General features: G+C 47.6%; 1 protein-coding gene across 5 annotated transcripts in view; it reads right to left on the bottom strand.

The window, feature by feature from the left end:
* Nucleotides 1–20,667, bottom strand: part of USP42 (ubiquitin specific peptidase 42) — a 204,478-nt gene that overhangs the window by 41,324 nt on the left and 142,487 nt on the right. For all 5 annotated transcript variants that reach the window (XM_063934470.1, XM_063934473.1, XM_063934471.1 and 2 more), the window contains 2 exons: nucleotides 13,080–13,212; nucleotides 1,372–1,761 (listed from right to left, as the gene is read on the bottom strand). In XM_063934470.1, coding sequence (XP_063790540.1) covers nucleotides 1,372–1,761; nucleotides 13,080–13,212 — 523 coding nt within the window. The remainder of the gene's footprint in view (nucleotides 1–1,371; nucleotides 1,762–13,079; nucleotides 13,213–20,667) is intronic.

Consider the following 20,667-nt stretch of genomic DNA (forward strand, 5'->3'; position numbering starts at 1 on the left):
AGTCCGTTTGTATTTCCTAAAAGCCATCTTTTTTGCTTTCACACTAGTTGATACTACTTTTGTGAACCACACTGGCTTCCTTTTCCTGGTGCTTTTCCTAACCATTTTGATACAAAGGTCTGTTGCACTTAGTAATGCACTTTTCAGTTTTTTCCACCTCTCCTGCACTCCTTCCAAGTTCCTCCAGTCTGCCAATGAATCACTTAAACATCTCCCCATTTTTGCAAAGTCTGCATTTCTAAAATCCAACACCTTTGTTTTTGTGTGAGAGGAGTTGGATCCTGTCTTTATACTAAACCATACTGCTTGATGATCACTGGATCCCAGGTGCTCACCCACATATATATCAGATATCCTATCACCATTTGTAAGAATTAGATCTAATATTGAGTCTTTGCGAGTGGGCTCCCTCACCAATTACTTGAGAGATGCTCCCTGTAAGGAATGTAGAAATGTGCCACTTGTAGCTGAACTTGCAAAAGACCCCTCCCAATTTACATCAGGTAAATTAAAGTCTCCCATGATTATGACTTCTCCCTTTAAAGCCATTTTAGAGATGTCCAACAATAGGTTCCTGTCCAAATCCTGCCCCTGGCCTGGTGGTCTATAGATCACCCCAATGCGAATAATGTCCTTCTTCCCAGTTTCTATGGTGACCCAAAGGGCCTCAGTTTTGGCTTCAATATTTTGTATTAAAGTAGCATTTATTACATGTCAAAGCAGTAAGTTTAAATGGACTCCAAAGGTCTATTTACTTGTGTTCCTGTCAAGTTCTCCCTTTATACCTCTCCCATAATCATCAACAAACGGGCAGAATGGCTCTCTGATTCAATTACACCCCTTCCCCGTCCACACCCCCTGTGTAGGTAGGCTAACCATACTATCACTTTAAACGGGGACATTTAAAAATGACTCAGGTTTTCAAATGATTAAAACCAGGTGAAAAGCAGACTAAGTCAGCCAGCCACAGAAGCTGTGTTATTCATAAGTGTCCCAGTTTAAAGGGATAGTATGGGAAGCCAATAAATAGGCAATGTGGTGGCATGGAACAGAAGAGGAAAGAGGAAATGAATAATTAAAACCATATAGAGACAAGCATATAGTACAGTAAAACTAAGTTTTATGAAACAATTACTCTGCAGCATACTTCTAAAGGTTAAGTTCAAACAAATTACATTTTTACAGAATGGTTTCCAGTTAAACTATCGGTTTAGGAAACCTCTTACAGATATATGGTAATGTTATACAATTTCTGAATAATCAGCTGCTGTAATACAATAGTATATAGTATCTCAGAGCAACTGAAAATGTTCAGGTTTTGCTTGACACCTAACAAATCATTCACATACATAAAATGCATAAAACACTTACAGACTGATCAGCCGATGGAATTCTCTGGATTGAAGTCAATCCTGTACGATCCTTTTGAGCAGCTGTACTAGATGTTGCCTTAAGATGATTTTTAGAAGTGCTAAAAACATTTGTATGAACAACCCCATTGAGACGTTTCTTATTCCAGGTCATTCTACACCATATTACGTCTTCAGATAGGTCTTCTACGTCACAAGTATCCGGCAAGCTGGAACCAAGTTCAGATTTGCCATTGACTAGAGGTTCACTCTTCTTATTCTTTTCCTCATCATCTATTAGCACGGTTTCTGACACGGCACCAACTGACCTTTTCACATTTGTACAGTTATTTAGTACTGAACGATTCAATGATGGTTTAGGTGACGGATTCCCATTCATGTATTTTACATTCTGCAAAGTAAAAAAAAAAATAAGAATTTACTTACCGATAATTCTATTTCTCGTAGTCCGTAGTGGATGCTGGGGACTCCGTCAGGACCATGGGGAATAGCGGCTCCGCAGGAGACAGGGCACAAAAGTAAAAGCTTTAGGATCAGGTGGTGTGCACTGGCTCCTCCCCCTATGACCCTCCTCCAAGCCTCAGTTAGGATACTGTGCCCGGACGAGCGTACACAATAAGGAAGGATTTTTGAATCCCGGGTAAGACTCATACCAGCCACACCAATCACACTGTACAACCTGTGATCTGAACCCAGTTAACAGCATGATAACAGCGGAGCCTCTGAAAAGATGGCTCACAACAATAACAACCCGATTTTTGTAACAATAACTATGTACAAGTATTGCAGACAATCCGCACTTGGGATGGGCGCCCAGCATCCACTACGGACTACGAGAAATAGAATTATCGGTAAGTAAATTCTTATTTTCTCTGACGTCCTAAGTGGATGCTGGGGACTCCGTCAGGACCATGGGGATTATACCAAAGCTCCCAAACGGGCGGGAGAGTGCGGATGACTCTGCAGCACCGAATGAGAGAACTCCAGGTCCTCCTCAGTCAGGGTGTGCCCCTGACCAAGTAGCAGCTCGGCAAAGTTGTAAAGCCGAGACCCCTCGGGCAGCCGCCCAAGATGAGCCCACCTTCCTTGTGGAATGGGCATTTACATATTTTGGCTGTGGCAGGCCTGCCACAGAATGTGCAAGCTGAATTGTACTACACATCCAACTAGCAATCGTCTGCTTAGCAGCAAGAGCACCCAGTTTGTTGGGTGCATACAGGATAACAGCAAGTCAGTTTTCCTGACTCCAGCCGTCCTGGAAACCTATATTTTCAGGGCCCTGACGACATCTAGCAACCTGGAGTCCTCCAAGTCCCTAGTAGCCGCAGGTACCACAATAAGCTGGTTCAGGTGAAACACTGACACCACCTTAGGGAGAAACTGGGGACGAGTCCGCAGCTCTGCCCTGTCCGAATGGACAAACAGATATGGGCTTTTGTGAGACAAATGCCGCCAATTTTGACACTCGCCTGGCCGAGGCCAGGGCCAACAGCATGGTCACTTTCCATGTGAGATACTTCAAATCCACAGATTTGAACGGTTTAAACCAATGTGATTTGAGGAATCCCAGAACTACGTTGAGATCCCACAGTGCCACTGGAGGCACAAAAGGGGGTTGTATATGCAGTACTCCCTTGACAAACTTCTGGACTTCAGGAACTGAAGCCAATTCTTTCTGGAAGAAAATCGACAGGGCCGAAATTTGAACCTTAATGGACCCCAATTTGAGGCCCATAGACACTCCTGTTTACAGGAAATGCAGGAATCGACCGAGTTGAAATTTCTTCGTGGGGCCTTCCTGGCCTCACACCATGCAACATATTTTCGCCACATGTGGTGATAATGTTGTGCGGTCACCTCCTTCCTGGCTTTGACCAGGGTAGGAATGACCTCTTCCGGAATGCCTTTTTCCCTTAGGATCTGGCGTTCAACCGCCCTGCCGTCAAACGCAGCCGTGGTAAGTCTTGGAACAGACATGGTACTTGCTGAAGCAAGTCCCTTCATAGCGGCAGAGGCCATGAGTCCTCTGTGAGTATCTGTTGAAGTTCCGGGTACCAAGTCCTTCTTGGCCAATCCGGAGCCACGAGTATAGTTCTTACTCCTCTACGTCTTATAATTCTCAATACCTTGGGTATGAGAAGCAGAGGAGGGAAACACATACACCGACTGGTACGCCCACGGTGTTACCAGAACGTCCACAGCTATTGCCTGAAGGTCTCTTGACCTGGCGCAATACCTGTCCAGTTTTTTGTTCAGGCGGGACGCCATCATGTCCACCTTTGGTCTTTCCCAACGGTTTACAATCATGTGGAAAACTTCCCGATGAAGTCCCCACTCTCCCGGGTGGAGGTCGTGCCTGCTGAGGAAGTCTGCTTCCCAGTTGTCCACACCCGGAATGAACACTGCTGACAGTGCTATCACATGATTTTCCGCCCAGCGAAAAATCCTTGCAGTTTTTGCCATTGCCCTCCTGCTTCTTATGCCGCCCTGTTTACGTGGGCGACTGCCGTGATGTTGTCCCACTGGATCAATACCGGCTGACCTTGAAGCAGAGGTCTTGCTAAGCTTAGAGCATTATAAATTGCCCTTAGCTCCAGTATATTTATGTGGAGAAAAGTCGCCAGACTTGATCACACTCCCTGGAAATTTTTTCCTTGTGTGACTGCTCCCCAGCCTCTCAGGCTGGCATCCGTGGTCACCAGCATCCAATCCTGAATGCCGAATCTGCGGCCCTCTAGAAGATGAGCACTCTGTAACCACCACAGGAGAGACACCCTTGTCCTTGGAGATAGGGTTATCCGCTGATGCATCTGAAGATGCGATCCGGACCATTTGTCCAGCAGATCCCACTGAAAAGTTCTTGCGTGGAATCTGCCGAATGGAATCGCTTCGTAATAAGCCACCATTTTTCCCAGGACTCTTGTGCAATGATGCACTGACACTTTTCCTGGTTTTAGGAGGTTCCTGACTAGCTCGGATAACTCCCTGGCTTTCTCCTCCGGGAGAAAACACCTTTTTCTGGACTGTGTCCAGAATCATCCCTAGGAACAGCAGACGTGTCGTCGGAAACAACTGCGGTTTTGGAATATTTAGAATCCACCCGTGCTGTCGTAGAACTACTTGAGATAGTGCTACTCCGACCTCCAACTGTTCTCTGGACCTTGCTCTTATCAGGAGGTCGTCCATTTTCTTTGAAGAAGAATCATCATTTCGGCCATTACCTTGATAAAGACCCGGGGTGCCGTGGACAATCCAAACGGCAGCGTCTGAAACGGATAGTGACAGTTCTGTACCACGAACCTGAGATACCCTTGGTGAGAAGGGCAAATTGGGACATGGAGGTAAGCATCCCTGATGTCCCGGGACACCATATAGTCCCCTTCTTCCTGGTTCGCTATCACTGCTCTGAGTGACTCCATCTTGATTTGAACCTTTGTAAGTGTTCAAATATTTCAGATTTAGAATATGTCTCACCGAGCCTTCTGGTTTCAGTACCACAATATAGTGTGGAATAATACCCCTTTCCTTGTTGTAGGAGGGGTACTTTGATTATCACCTGCTGGGAATACAGCTTGTGAATTGTTTCCAATACTGCCTCCGTCGGAGGGAGACGTTGGTAAAGCAGACTTCAGGAACCTGCGAGGGGGAAACGTCTCGACTTTCCAATCTGTACCCCTGGGATACTACTTGTAGGATCCAGGGGTCCTGTACGGCCCCAGCGTCATGCTGAGAACTTGGCAGAAGCGGTGGAAGGCTTCTGTTCCTGGGAATGGGCTGCCTGCTGCAGTCTTCTTCCCTTTCCTCTATCCCTGGGCAGATATGACTCTTATGGGGACGAAAGGACTGAGGCTGAAAAGACGGTGTCTTTTTCTGCAGAGATGTGACTTAGGGTAAAAACGGTGGATTTTCCAGCAGTTGCCGTGGCCACCAGGTCCGATGGACCGACCCCAAATAACTCCTCCCCTTTATACGGCAATACATCTTTGTGCCGTTTGGAATCTGCATCACCTGACCACTGTCGTGTCCATAAACATCTTTTGGCAGATATGGACATCGCACTTACTCTTGATGCCAGAGTGCAAATATCCCTCTGTGCATCTCGCATATATAGAAATGCATCCTTTAAATGCTCTATAGTCAATAAAATACTGTCCCTGTCAAGGGTATCAATATTTTTAGTCAGGGAATCCGACCAAGCCATCCCAGCTCTGCACATCCAGGCTGAGGCGATCGCTGGTCGCAGTATAACACCAGTATGTGTGTATATACTTCTTAGGATATTTTCCAGCCTCCTATCAGCTGGCTCCTTGAGGACGGCCCTATCTGGAGACGGTACCGCCACTTGTTTTGATAAGCGTGTGAGCGCCTTATCCACCCTAAGGGGTGTTTCCCAACGCGCCCTAATTTCTGGCGGGAAAGGGTATACCGCCAATAATTTTCTATCGGGGGAAACCCACGCATCATCACACACTTCATTTAATTTATCTGATTCAGGAAAAACTACAGGTAGTTTTTTCACACCCCACATAATACCCTTTTTTGTGGTACTTGTAGTATCAGAAATATGTAACACCTCCTTCATTGCCCTTAACAAGTAACGTGTGGCCCTAAAGGAAAATACGTTTGTTTCTTCACCGTCGACACTGAAATCAGTGTCCGTGTCTGTGTCTGTCGACCGACTGAGGTAAATGGGCGTTTTAAAGCCCCTGACGGTGTTTGAGACGCCTGGACAGGTACTATTTTGTTTGCCGGCCCTCTCTGTTGACATTATCACGTAATTCCTTGAATAAGCCATCCATTCCGGTGTCGACTCCCTAGAGAGTGACATCACCATTACAGGCAATTGCTCCGCCTCCTCACCAACATCGTCCTCATACATGTCGACACACACGTACCGACACACAGCACACACACAGGGAATGCTCTGATAGAGGACAGGACCCCACTAGCCCTTTGGGGAGACAGAGGGAGAGTTTGCCAGCACACACCAAAAATGCTATAATTATACAGGGACAACCTTTATATAAGTGTTTTTCCCTTATAGCATTTTAATATATATATATATATATATATATATATATATATATATATATAGATATATATATAGATATATATATAGATATATAGATATATATAGTCATATCGCCAAATCAGTGCCCCCCCTCTCTGTTTTAACCCTGTTTCTGTAGTGCAGTGCAGGGGAGAGCATGGGAGCCTTCCCACCAGCATTTCTGTGAGGGAAAATGGCGCTGTGTGCTGAGGAGAATAGGCCCCGCCCCCTTTTCGGCGGGCTTCTTCTCCCGTTTTTCTGAGACCTGGCAGGGGTTAAATACATCCATATAGCCCCCAGGGGCTATATGTGATGTATTTGTAGCCAGAATAAGGTACTATCATTGCTGCCCAGGGCGCCCCCCCAGCGCCCTGCACCCTCAGTGACCGCTGCTATGAAGTGTGCTGACAACAATGGCGCACAGCTGCAGTGCTGTGCGCTACCTTATGAAGACTGAAAAGTCTTCTGCCGCCGGTTTCTGGACCTCTTCACTTTTCGGCATCTGCAAGGGGGTCGGCGGCGCGGCTCCGGGACGAACCCCAGGGTGAGACCTGTGTTCCGACTCCCTCTGGAGCTAATGGTGTCCAGTAGCCTAAGAAGCCAATCCATCCTGCACGCAGGTGAGTTCACTTCTTCTCCCCTAAGTCCCTCGTAGCAGTGAGCCTGTTGCCAGCAGGACTCACTGAAAATAAGAAACCTAACAAAACTTTTACTCTAAGCAGCTCTTTAGGAGAGCCACCTAGATTGCACCCTTCTCGGCCGGGCACAAAAATCTAACTGAGGCTTGGAGGAGGGTCATAGGGGGAGGAGCCAGTGCACACCACCTGATCCTAAAGCTTTTACTTTTGTGCCCTGTCTCCTGCGGAGCCGCTATTCCCCATGGTCCTGACGGAGTCCCCAGCATCCACTTAGGACGTCAGAGAAAAAAAAGTTATGGTAGACTTACACCTTTGTTAACTCTCTTTCTGCAAAGTACATAAGGTCCACAGGGAAAGATTGGTGTGTAGTGGTGTATGAGGCATCCAGGCACCATACAGTTAAAGCTTAAGCTGTTCCAGGATTCATAGCTTCACTCCCTTATAACCCCACCTCCAGGCACTGGTAGCTCAGTTTTGTCAACTAGTCCAATGCAGCAAGCAGGAAGGAGAAGAAAAAAAAGATGTTGGGCACATAAGCACACATTCTCACTGACAGGAGAAGGAACCAGAGGCCAATGCCATACAAACCCAGAGAGGCCAGGTGCGTCAGGGTGGGCGCCCTGTGGACCCCATTTACTTCGCAGAAAGAGTTAACAAAAAGGTAAGTCTACCATAACTCTTCTTTTCTGCAGCAGGGTACATAGGGTTTCCACAGGGAAATATCAGGGACGTCCTAAAGCAGTATCTCAAGGGAGGGGACGAGCCTGAGCGAATAAAGAGGCGAAACATCCTAGGAGGCAAATTTTAACAAAGGAATAAAACCTAAGAAACGCATGTACCGAAGACCATGTAGTTGCCTTGAACAATTGTTCAGCGGACGCCTCACAGTGTGCCGACCAAGAAGGTCCTACAGACCGAGAAGAATGGGCAGAAACCGAAGCTGAAACTGGAAGACCAACCCGAGTGTAAGCTTGTGCAATCACCATGCTAATCCATCTGGCCAGCTTCTGCTTATTAGCAGGCCAGCCACGTTTGTGAAAACCAAAAAGGGCATCAGAACATCTAATAGGAGGCAGTACTGTCCACAGACACAGAGCCCTAACCACATCTTAAGAACGCTCTTTAGCCAACAAGTCCGGCGAGAGGAAGGGCGGAACTACAATCTCTTGGTTAAGATGAAAAGACGAAACCACCCTAGGGAGGTAACCAGGTCTAGTTCAGAGAACTGCTCTGTCATGGTGGAAAATCAAAAAGGAAAGAAAAATGACAGGATAATGCACCCAAGTCCGAAGGCAATAGCCAGTTGTAAGAGAACTTGGCAGTTAGCCATTTGAGGTCCACAGATTCAAGAGGTTCGAAAGGAGCTTCCTGGAGAGCCTCCAACACAACAGACAGATCCCATGGCGCCACCGGAGGGACATAGGGAGGCTGAATGCGAACATCACCCGGAAGGAATAAGTGTACATCAAGAATGGAAGCAATCTTGACAAGGCAGAAATGTGTGCCTTGAGAGGCAAGACAAAGGCCTAGGTCTAAACATCTGAAGAAAAGCCAGACTCCTGGAAGTCCTGAACTTAGTGGCATCATGACGCTTAGTAGTGAAGTAAGCGTGCCATACCCTATAATATATACGGGCAGAGGACGGCTTGCAGGCCTTCAGCATAGTCTGTACGACTGCCTCAGAAAAACCTTTTGATCTCAGAAGCGAAGCTCCATGAGCCACGTCTTCCAAGACAGCCGGGTCAGGTCCGGATGAAAACAAGGACCCTGACGTAGAAGGTCCTGTCGCTGAGGAAGTAGAAGGGGTTGCTCTGCCAAGAGTCCCTAGAGATTTAAGAACCAGGGACATCCGGGCCACGCTGGAGTGATAAGAATGAGCTTTACTCCTTGTTTACACTTCCAAAGAACCCGGGGTAGAAATGACACCGGAGGGAAGATGTAAGGCAGGTGAAGAACAGAATGTGATTGTGTCGAGAAGCCATGAGATCCACGTTCGGCAGACCCCATCTGTCTACCAAGAGTTGAAAGACCTTGGGATGAAGAGCCCACTCTCTGACGTGAACATCCCGACGATTGAGGAAGTCTGCTTCCCAGTTGAGTAAACCTGGGATGAGCACCTCTGATATGGCCGGAAGATATCGTTCCGCCCAATGCAGGATCTTTGACACTTCCATCATTACCATGTGGTGTTCTGCAGAATAGGGCGAGCCAGTGTCAATGCATTGAACACTGCTCTCAACTACAGTATATTGATTGGAAGCAGAAATTCTACCCTGGTCCAATGTCCCTGAAACAAGTGTTGCTCTGTCACCGCTCTCCAGCCATGAAGGCTGGCGTCTGTTGTCAGCAGGAACCAGTTGGGGATCCAGAAGGCACGGCCCACGCTCAATCGCTGGTCCTGCAGCCACCAGGTCAGCGATATGCGAACCCCCGGAGTCAAGGAGATAATTTGAGATCTGATCTAATGAAGCAGGCCGTTCCACCTGGAGAGGATCATGTCAAAAGACACCATCAGATCGAGAATTTGCATCGATGAGTGTATAGACACTCGAAGATGGTGAAGGAAGGGACGTATTTTGGTCTGCATTTTCAGAACTTTGTCTGGTGACATATACAGTCTTTGGCTGTGGGTGTCCAGGAGTGCCCTCAGGTGTACCATGCTCTGAGACTGCACCAAAGAAGACTTTTTCCAATTTATCAGCCAACTGTGGGACTGTAGGAAGGTTACTGCCAGTTGGAGAGGACTGATGGAGGACTTCCCGTGAGTTTGCCATAATAAGCAAGTCATCCAGGTATGGAAGGATTCGCACCCCCTGATGACGGAGATGGGCCGTCATGATGGCCATAACCTTGGTAAAAATGAGAGGAGCCGTGGACAAGCCTAAACAGCAGACCCTGAAACTGGTAGTGTAGGTTGCCAATAGCAAACCGCAGGAACTGCTGGTGAGAAGTGACAATAGGAATATGCAGATATGCATCTTGAATATCCAGTAACACCATGTAGTCCACAGGTCCATGGCCAAAACTATTGAACGCAAAGTATCTATGCAAAACTTAGATACTCTCACAAATTTGTTCAAAAATTTGAGGTTGAGAATAAGCCAGTGTGACCTGTTTTTGGGAACAAAAACAGGGTAGAAAAGTAGACCCTGTCCTTCTGGGACAGACGAACCAGCTCAATCACTCGAGTGCAGGGGAGAACGGACCACAGTTTGTGCTTTTATCGGGTCCGATGGTAGACCCGTGGTTAAGTACTGGTGAGGGGGATGTCCCTTGAACGAGACAGCATACCTCCGAGACAATTTCTAGCAACCAAAAGAGTCTGAAGTGGTCGTGTGCCAAACCTGAGCAAAGTGCAGAAGTCTGCCTCCCCACCTTGGGGTCCCCCAGGGGGAGGCCCGCCAAGTCAGGATGCGGGCTTATTGGTCTTTGCGGCCGGTTGACGTGCCGCCCAGGACTGGATGGCCTTGGGTTTGGAAGGGCGAGATAGTCTAGGGAACGACTGACCCTTCGCTTTTCCCTGAGGCCGAAAGGAGCGAAAGGTAGTACTCCTGGCCTTCTGAGCCAGGTTAGTTGGTGGAAGAAAGGAAGTCTTGGCCACCGCCGAAGAGGACATGATCTTATTTAATTCCTCCCCAAAAAGACTATCCCCCATGAAGAGGCGAATTTCTAAGCTTTTCTTGGAATCTAGGTCCACCTTCCAAGGCTTTAACCATAGAATCTGCAGGAGCCGCAGACTGGCTGGGAGGTGTATAGCAAACAGCACAAAGACCGTAATTTAACATGTCCTCCTCAGATCCTTACTCTCTGCCGAAGAGTAATACAGGGACATTAACACACACACACACACACACACACACACACACACACACACACATTCTGAGCACTTCTAACCCAGCCAGCACCTGAGCCCAGGGTATAATAGTGATAGATAACTGGGATACACAAAGCGAAACCAGACAGCAGATCAAGGCACACAGTCACACACAATGCAGAAAATTATACAACACTGCAATGGACCCTTATGTAATTAACACAGCCTTATTAGGCAGGTAGGATAATGCAGAAAATTGTACAATATAAAGCTTTAACTGTTTGGTACCCAGATGCCTCATCCCCTACTATACACCAATGTTTCCCTGTGGAAACCCTATGTACACTGCTGCAGAAAAACAAAGTGACACTGAAATTTCAAACATCTTCAGTAGGAGTAGAAAGGTTTATGGGCTCTGTAAAAGCATGTGCACACACATAAAAAGAGATTTTTATGCTTGCATTTAAATCTAACTTTTCCTCCAAGTCCTAGGACTTAAGAGAAAAATGTAAAATGGCCTCCAAAAGCTCAAACTCCTCCCTCTCTGTAGCACTGAAGTGAGAAACTCTATATATTTTCTTTATTTTGACAAAGCTGCTAGGACAGTACCAGGAATAGAAAAGTATGTTCTTCAACCAGAGCAGATAGAATAAGCCTAACAAGAAAAATCAAGAGCGTAAAGGGTGAGCAACCAGTTTTCTCCCCTCATAGGACTCAAGAAAAGGATTGGAACATTTGGAACATGCCGTAAAGCGCTGAAGTAGTGCCTAATGTCTAAAATCGGCATCTTTGGGTGTAAACAAGTACAATATGTAGAATTCTGTTAGTATGTGCTGAATAGAAAATGGTCTCAAACATAAGTTGTCTTTGAAGGATGCGTGCAGCCCAGCGCCCAATAGGCACACACCGATCTGATTAAAGTGTGTGGTACAATCTATGTAGTTCCCATGTACCACCAAATTAATCTCTTAAGACTCTGACCAACCTGCTCTGTAGACATTGTAAGGCAGGCCTTTCCAAATGTATCTAAAATCTAGGATCCAGACACCCCCCCCCCCCCCCCCCCAAAAAAAAAAAAAAACACCAAATCCTCACCAAAACAAACACTATTCCACGGCCACAATGCTGTGTAGCTAGCCCCAGGGCAATCTACCCCCCTCCCCACACACATTACTGAGCAGCTAACCCCCAGATCCACAAACACTGAAAAAGCCAGATCCACATCAAATGCAGTGAAAAAGCCAGATCCACATAGATGTAAAAGAAAAAAAAAAGAAAAAAAAAAAAGACCCCACACAGAAAAACCCATTGTGGTACGCTACTCAGCTGCGTACCCCAGTGATTGCGCTGACCAAAAAAAAATATATGTGGGTCCCAGGGTCTTCTCACTTTAAAAAGTTGTCCTCTTACTCCGCTGTTTCTGGGTTCTATCACAATGCATTGATCTTGCATATCCAACAAGTGCAGTGCTGGGGGCAGGTAGCAGTTGGTTTAGAGCCGGGCGTTAAGGCAGGGGGTAGAGGGGAGTCAGGGTATTTGACAGGCGAAGTTAGAGTAAGGGTAGATAGCAGCTGGGGCAGTACTGTTAGGTAAGCGTAGATAGTAGCGGGGTAAGGAGGTGGTTAGAGACGGGAAGTACTTGGCGCAGAGCTTAGGGAAGGGAGTGGGTAAGGATATATATCAGCTGGGGCAATCCTGGGGGACAAAGAGGGGGTAAGAACAGATAGAAGCTGGGGCAATGAGAGGGTTAAGGACACTCAGTACTATGGGCAGTGTTGGGGTAAGGTGGATCAGTGGTTCTCAAACTCAGTCCTCATGACCCCACAAGTTTTCCAGATCACCCAGCAGGAGCACAAAAGTATTCATTACTGACAGATACATTTTGAAATATCCACAGGTGGAGCCGATTATTTCACTTGCAATTCTGTGAGGAGACCTGGAAAACGTGAACTGTTTGGGGACGTGAGGACCAAGTTTGAGAATCTGTGCTCTAGATAAAATGCAGCATCCAACAGTTGCTAGGTAGTATTATGGAATGGAAGAATAAACCAGCAATTGATTTATTAGCTCTAACACATTGATTATTCAATATTGTAGCATTGTTTTTTGCTAAGTATATTCTGTTTCAGTATTTTGTATCTACAAAACAGGAAGGGAATAGCTAATTCTAGAGGTTCCAAACTACAAAAAAAATAAAGAGCACTCACCTCGATTATTTTTTGAGGTCCAATAAATGGGGGCTTTGTGGCTTCAGCTTGATGGCTGCTATTGGGCAGTGGTGAATTTAGGTTGGTTGATTGGAGAGTGTAATGTGAGTCTCCATTCTGCACATTCTGGGATCTTGTAGAATAAAATAAGAGAAAGTTATTGCAACATGAAAAATATGAAAATAATAAGATTTTACTTACCGGTAAATCTATATCTCGTAGTCCGTAGTGGATGCTGGGGACTCCGTAAGGACCATGGGGAATAGACTGGCTCCGCAGGAGACAGGGCACTTTAAAAAAGAATTTGGATACTGGTGTGCTCTGGCTCCTCCCTCTATGTCCCTCCTCCAGACCTCAGTTAGAGAAACTGTGCCCGGAAGAGCGGACAGTACAAGGAAAGGATTTTGGAATCCAGGGCAAGACTCATACCAGTCACACCAATCACACCGTATAACTTGTGATAAACTTACCCAGTTAACAGTATGAACAACAACGGAGCATCAGATCAACCCTGATGCAACCATAACATAACCCTTATTTAAGCAATAACTATATACAAGTATTGCAGAAGAAGTCCGCACTTGGGACGGGCGCCCAGCATCCACTACGGACTACGAGAATTAGAGAAAATAAGATTATACTTACCGGTAAATCTAACGTCCTAGTGGATGCTGGGGATTCCGTAAGGACCATGGGGATTATACCAAAGCTCCCAAACGGGCGGGAGAGTGTGGATGACTCTGCAGCACCGAATGAGCAAACAGAAAGTCCTCCTCAGCCAGGGTATCAAACTTGTAGAACTTTGCAAAAGTGTTTGAACCTGACCAAGTAGCTGCTCGGCAAAGCTGTAATGCCGAGACCCCTCGGGCAGCCGCCCAAGAAGAGCCCACCTTCCTTGTGGAGTGGGCTTTTACTGATTTTGGTAGCGGCAATCCAGCCGCAGAATGAGCCTGCTGAATCGTGTTACAGATCCAGCGAGCAATAGTTTGCTTTGAAGCAGGAGCACCCAGCTTGTTGGATGCATACAGGATAAACAGCGACATCAGTTACATCTAGTAACATCTAGTAACTCGGAATTCTCCAAGTCACGAGTAGCCACAGGCACCACAATAGGTTGGTTCATATGAAAAGATGACACCACTTTTGGCAGAAATTGTGGACGGGTCCGCAATTCTGCCCTGTCCATATGGAAAACCAGATAGGGGCTTTTATGTGACAAAGCCGCTAATTCTGACACACGCCTAGCTGAAGCCAAGGCTAATAGCGTGACCACCTTCCACGTGAGAAATTTTAACTCCACGGTTTTAAGTGGCTCAAACCAGTGTGACTTCAGGAAACTCAACACCACGTTAAGATCCCAAGATGCCACTGGAGGCACAAAAGGGGGCTGAATATGCAGCACTCCCTTTACAAACGTCTGAACTTCAGGTAGAGAAGCCAGTTCTTTTTGAAAGAAAATGGATAGGGCCGAAATATGGACCTTAATGGAACCCAATTTTAGGCCCAAAGTCACTCCCGACTGTAGGAAGTGAAGGAAACGGCCCAGCTGGTATTCCTCCGTAGGGGCATTCCTGGCCTCACACCAAGCAACATATTTTCGCCATATACGGTGATAATGTTTAGCCGTCACGTCCTTCCTAGCCTTTTTCAGCGTAGGAATAACCTCATCCGGAATGCCTTTTTCTGCTAGGATCCGGCATTCAACCACCATGCCGTCAAACGCAGCCGCGGTAAGTCAGACAGGGCCCCTGTTGCAACAAGTCCTGTCTTAGAGGCAGAGGCCATGGGTCCTCTGAGCATTTCTTGCAGCTCTGGAAACCAAGTCCTTCTTGGCCAATCCGGAACAATGAGTATTGTTCTCACTCCTCTTTTTCTTATGATTCTCAGCACCTTTGAGAGGAAGAGGAGGAAATACATAAACCGACTGGAACACCCACGGTGTCACTAGTGCGTCTACAGCTATAGCCTGAGGGTCTCTTGACCTGGCGCAATACCTCTGTAGCTTTTTGTTGAGGCGGGATGCCATCATGTCCACCTGTGGCAGTTGCCACCGACTTGCAATCTGCGCGAAGACTTCTTGATGAAGTCCCCACTCTCCCTGGTGGAGGTCGTGCCTGCTGAGGAAGTCTGCTTCCCAGTTGTCCACTCCCGGAATGAACACTGCTGACAGTGCTCTTACGCGATTCTCCGCCCAGCGAAGAATTCTGGTGGCTTCCGCCATCGCCACCCTGCTCCTTGTGCCGCCTTGGCGGTTTACATGAGCCACTGCGGTGATGTTGTCTGACTGGATCAGCATCGATTGGTCGCGAAGCAGGGTCTCCGCTTGACTTAGGGCGTTGTATATGGCCCTTAGTTCCAGGATATTGATGTGAAGGCAAGTCTGTTGACTTGATCACAGACCTTGGAAATTTCTTCCCTGTGTGACTGCCCCCCACCCTCGGAGGCTTGCATCCGTGGTCACCAGGACCCAGTCCTGAATGCCGAATCTGCGGCCCTCGAGAAGGTGAGCACTCTGCAGCCACCACAGGAGAGACACCCTGGCCCTGGGGGATAGGGTGATCAGCCGATGCATCTGTAGATGTGATCCGGACCACTTGTCCAACAGATCCCATTGAAAGGTCCTCGCATGGAACCTGCCGAAGGGAATGGCCTCGTATGATGCCAGCATCTTTCCCAGGACTCGCGTGCAGTGATGCACCGACACCTGTTTTGGTTTTAATAGGTCTCTGACCAGTGTCATGAGCTCCTGAGCCTTCTCCATCGGGAGATAAACCCTCTTCTGGTCTGTGTCCAGAATCATGCCCAGGAAGAGCAGACGAGTCGTAGAAATCAACTGCGACTTTGGAATATTTAGAATCCAGCCGCGCTGTTGTAACACTTCCCGAGAGCGTGCCACGCTGATCAGCAACTGCTCTCTGGATCTCGCCTTTATGAGGAGATCGTCCAAGTATGGGATAATTGTGACCCCTTGCTTCCGCAGGAGCAACATCATTTCCGCCATTACCTTGGTAAATATTCTCGGTGCCGTGGAGAGACCAAACGGCAACGTCTGGAATTGGTAATGACAATCCTGTACCACAAATCTGAGGTACGCCTGATGAGGTGGATAAATGGGGACATGAAGGTATGCATCCTTTATGTCCAGAGACACCATAAAATCCCCCCCTTCCAGGCTTGCGATGACCGCTCTGAGCGATTCCATCTTGAACTTGAACCTTTTCAGGTATATGTTCAGGGATCTTAAATTCAATATGGGTCTGACCGAACCGTCCGGTTTCGGTACCACAAACATGGTTGAATAACCACCCTTTCCTTGTTGAAGGAGGGGAACCTTGACCACCACCTGCTGAAGATACAATTTGTGAATTGCAGCTAACACTATTTCCATCTCTAAGGGGGAAGCTGGCAGGGCCGATTTGATGTATCGGTGAGGGGGCATCTCTTCGAATTCCAGCTTGTATCCCTGAGACACAATCTCTATTGCCCAGGGATCCACCTGGGAGTGAACCCACTTGTGGCTGAAATTTCGGAGACGCGCCCCCACCGGGCCTAGCTCCGCCTGTGGAGCCCCAGCGTCATGCGGTGGATTTAGTAGAAGCCAGGGAGGACTTCTGTTCCTGGGAACTAGCTGTGTTGTGCAGCTTCTTTCCTCTGCCCCTGCCTCTGGCAAGAAAGGACGCACTTCGGACTTTCTTGCTCTTTTGTGATCGAAAGTACTGCATTTGGTAATACGGTGCTTTCTTAGGTTGTGAGGGAACATATGGCAAAAATTTTTACTTTCCAGCAGTAGCTGTGGAGACCAGGTCCGAGAGACCCTCCGCAAACAATTCCTCACCCTTGTAAGGTAAAACCTCCATGTGCCTTTTTGAGTCGGCATCGCCTGTCCATTGCCGAGTCCACAGGACCCTACTGGCAGAAATCGACATTGCATTTATTCTAGAGCCCAGAAGGCTAAGGTCTCTTTGAGCATCTCTCATATATAGGACAGCATCTTTTATATGCCCCATGGTCATTAATATAGTATCCTTGTCCAAGGTATCAAGTTCGTCAGATAAGGTATCCGTCCATGCTGCTACAGCACTACACACCCAGGCCGACGCAATTGCCGGCCTTAGTAAGGTACCTGAATGTGTATAAATGGACTTCAGGGTACCCTCTTGCTTTCTATCCACAGCATCTTTTAGGGTGGCCGTATCCTGTGACGGCAGGGCTACCCTCTTGGATAAGAGTGTTAGAGCTTTGTCCACCCTAGGGGAGGATTCCCAGCGTAACCTGTCCGTTGGCGGGAAAGGATACGCCATAAGCATCCGTTTGGAAATCTGCAGTTTATCTGGAGATTCCCAAGCCTTTTCACATAACTCATTTAGCTCATGTGAAGGGGGAAAGGTCACCACCTGCCTTTTTTCCCCATACATATGAACCCTCTTGTCAGGGACTGGGGTTTCCTCTGTGATGTGCAACACATCCTTTATTGCTATAATCATATAAAGGATGGCTTTAGCCAATTTAGGCTGTAACTCTGCATCATCGCAAATCGACACTGGAGTCAGAATCCGTGTCGATATCTGTGTCAACAATTTGGGATAGTCGGCGCTTCAGAGACCCTGACGGCCTCTGCGACATAGGATCAGGCATGGGCTGCGACCCCGACTGTGCTAAGGTTTCAGCTTTATCCAACCTTTTATGTAAGGAATTAACATTATCATTTAAAACCTTCCACATATCCATCCAATCAGGTGTCGGCGGCGACCCCACATTCATTTGCTCCCGCTCTGCTTCCAAATAGCCTTTCCTGTCAAACATGTCGACACAAGCGTACCGACACACCACACACACACACACACGGGATGCTCTTTTTGAAGACAGTTCCCCCACAAGGCCTTTTGGAGAGACAGAGAGAGAGAGTATGCCAGCACAAACCCCAGCGCTATATGTCCCAGGAATTACACAGTAACTTAGTGTTAACCCAGTAGCTGCTGTATATAATGTTTTTTCGCCTAATTTATGTGCCCCCCCCCCTCTCTTTATACCCTCTTCTACCGTGAATCTGCAGGGGAGAGCCTGGGGAGCTTCCTCTCAGCGGAGCTGTGGAGAGAAAATGGCGCTGGTGAGTGCTGAGGAAGAAGCCCCGCCCCCTCAGCGGCGGGCTTCTGTCCCGCGTTTCTGTGTAAAATTATGGCGGGGGCTCATGCATATATACAGTGCCCAACTGTATATATGCCCACTTTTTGCCAAGAGGTCCTAATTGCTGCCCAGGGCACCCCCCCCTGCGCCCTGCACCCTACAGTGACCGGAGTATGTGGGTTTAGTGTGGGAGCAATGGCGTACAGCTGCAGTGCTGTTCGCTACCTTAGTTTGAAGACTGGAGTCTTCTGCCGCCGATTTTGAAGTATCTTTGCTTCTTTCACCCGGCTTCTGTTTTCCGGCTCTGCGAGGGGGACGGCGGCGCGGCTCTGGGATCGGACGACAAAGGGTGAGATCCTGTGTACGATCCCTCTGGAGCTAATGGTGTCCAGTAGCGTAAGAAGCAGGACCTATCTTCAGTGAGTAGGGCTGCTTCTCTCCCCTCAGTCCCACGCTGCAGAGAGTCTGTTGCCAGCAGATCTCTCTGAAAATAAAAAAACCTAACAAAATACTTTCTTATAGCAAGCTCAGGAGAGCTCACTAAACAGCACTCAGCTCGTCCGGGCACAGATTCAAACTGAGGTCTGGAGGAGGGACATAGAGGGAGGAGCCAGAGCACACCAGTATCCAAATTCTTTCTTGAAGTGCCCTGTCTCCTGCGGAGCCCGTCTATTCCCCATGGTCCTTACGGAGTCCCCAGCATCCACTAGGACGTTAGAGAAAAGAGGATTTTGGTACTTACCGATAAATCCTTTTCTCTGAAGCCACAGGGGACACTGCAACATGCTGACACCGGGGTATAGACGGGTGACTGACTATAGGGAGCCTGGCATTTTAAATTTTAAAGACGTGTGAAAGCTTCTCCCCCAGACTTCAGTTAAGAATTAGCTGAGGAGACGGTATGAAGAGTAGTAGAACACACAAGAACAAGGAGAAAAAAAAAGAAAAACCCCACAACACACACCACAACCCCACATATGAACAATTAACACTTTCAAACTTGATCAACGATAGAGGCAAGTGAACTGCTCTGGGCGGGCATCCAGGGGACCTGTGGCTTCAGAGAAAAGGATTTATCAGTAAGTACTAAACTCCCATTTTCTCAGTCAGCCACTACGGTACACTGAAACATGCAGACACTGGGTACGTCCCAAAGTTCCCCCCTGGGCGGGAGATCGTTGATGAACCTGCAACACAAGGCGGCCAAAACTAGAAGCAGAAGCCGCAAAACGTGTCAAACTTTACAAAAGTATGAATACGAGACTAAGTTGCCGCCTGGCAGAGCCGTCATGGTGGCTCCACAACTAGCTGCCCACAAAGCCCCTACAGAACAAGTGGAGTGAGCAGAAAACGGACAACGGCAGCAGATGAGCCTTTTGAATATAAGCTTGATGAACAGTCATGCGAATCCATCGTGCCAAAGTCTGGTTCGTAGCCAGCCACCCCCAGTGAGGTGCATCATAAAGAACAAATAAAGCATCAGACTTCCACAATAGCGCGGTTTGGGCCAGAAAAGTCTTCAAAGCTAAAAACTACATCAGAGTAGAAGGTATACCAGAATGATCCCGTAATGACGGGACCACAATCGGCCGATTGATATGGAAAGCCAAAAACGACTTTTGGAAGAAAAGACAAATGCTTCTTTAATACAGCCCTGTCTTCGTGGAAGATAAAATAAGAATTTACTCACCGGTAATTCTATTTCTCGTAGTCCGTAGTGGATGCTGGGAACTCCGTAAGGACCATGGGGAATAGACGGGCTCCGCAGGAGACTGGGCACTCTAAAAGAAAGATTAGGTACTATCTGGTGTGCACTGGCTCCTCCATCTATGCCCCTCCTCCAGACCTCAGTTAGGGAAACTGTGCCCGGAAGAGCTGACACAACAAGGAAAGGATTTGGAATGCAGGGTAAGACTCATACCAGCCACACCAATCACACTGTACAACTTGTGATAACCATACCCAGTTAACAGTATGAACAACAACTGAGCCTCATTTAACGGATGGCTCATAACAATAACCCTTTAGTTAAGCAATAACTATATACATGTATTGCAGAGAGTCCGCACTTGGGACGGGCGCCCAGCATCCACTACGGACTACGAGAAATAGAATTACTGGTGAGTAAATTCTTATTTTCTCTGACGTCCTAGTGGATGCTGGGAACTCCGTAAGGACCATGGGGATTATACCAAAGCTCCCAAACGGGCGGGAGAGTGCGGATGACTCTGCAGCACCGCATGAGCAAACTCAAGGTCCTCCTCAGCCAGGGTATCAAACTTGTAGAACTTAGCCAACGTGTTTGACCCCGACAAAGCTGTAAAGCCGAGACCCCTCGGGCAGCCGCCCAAGAAGACCCCACCTTCCTTGTGGAATGGGCTTTCACCGATTTTTGATGCGGCAATCCAGCCGCAGAGTGAACCAGCTGAATCGTGCTATAGATCCAGCGAACAATAGTCTGCTT

The sequence above is a fragment of the Pseudophryne corroboree genome, chromosome 7 (assembly GCF_028390025.1).
Source record: "Pseudophryne corroboree isolate aPseCor3 chromosome 7, aPseCor3.hap2, whole genome shotgun sequence".
Lineage (NCBI taxonomy): Eukaryota > Metazoa > Chordata > Amphibia > Anura > Myobatrachidae > Pseudophryne > Pseudophryne corroboree.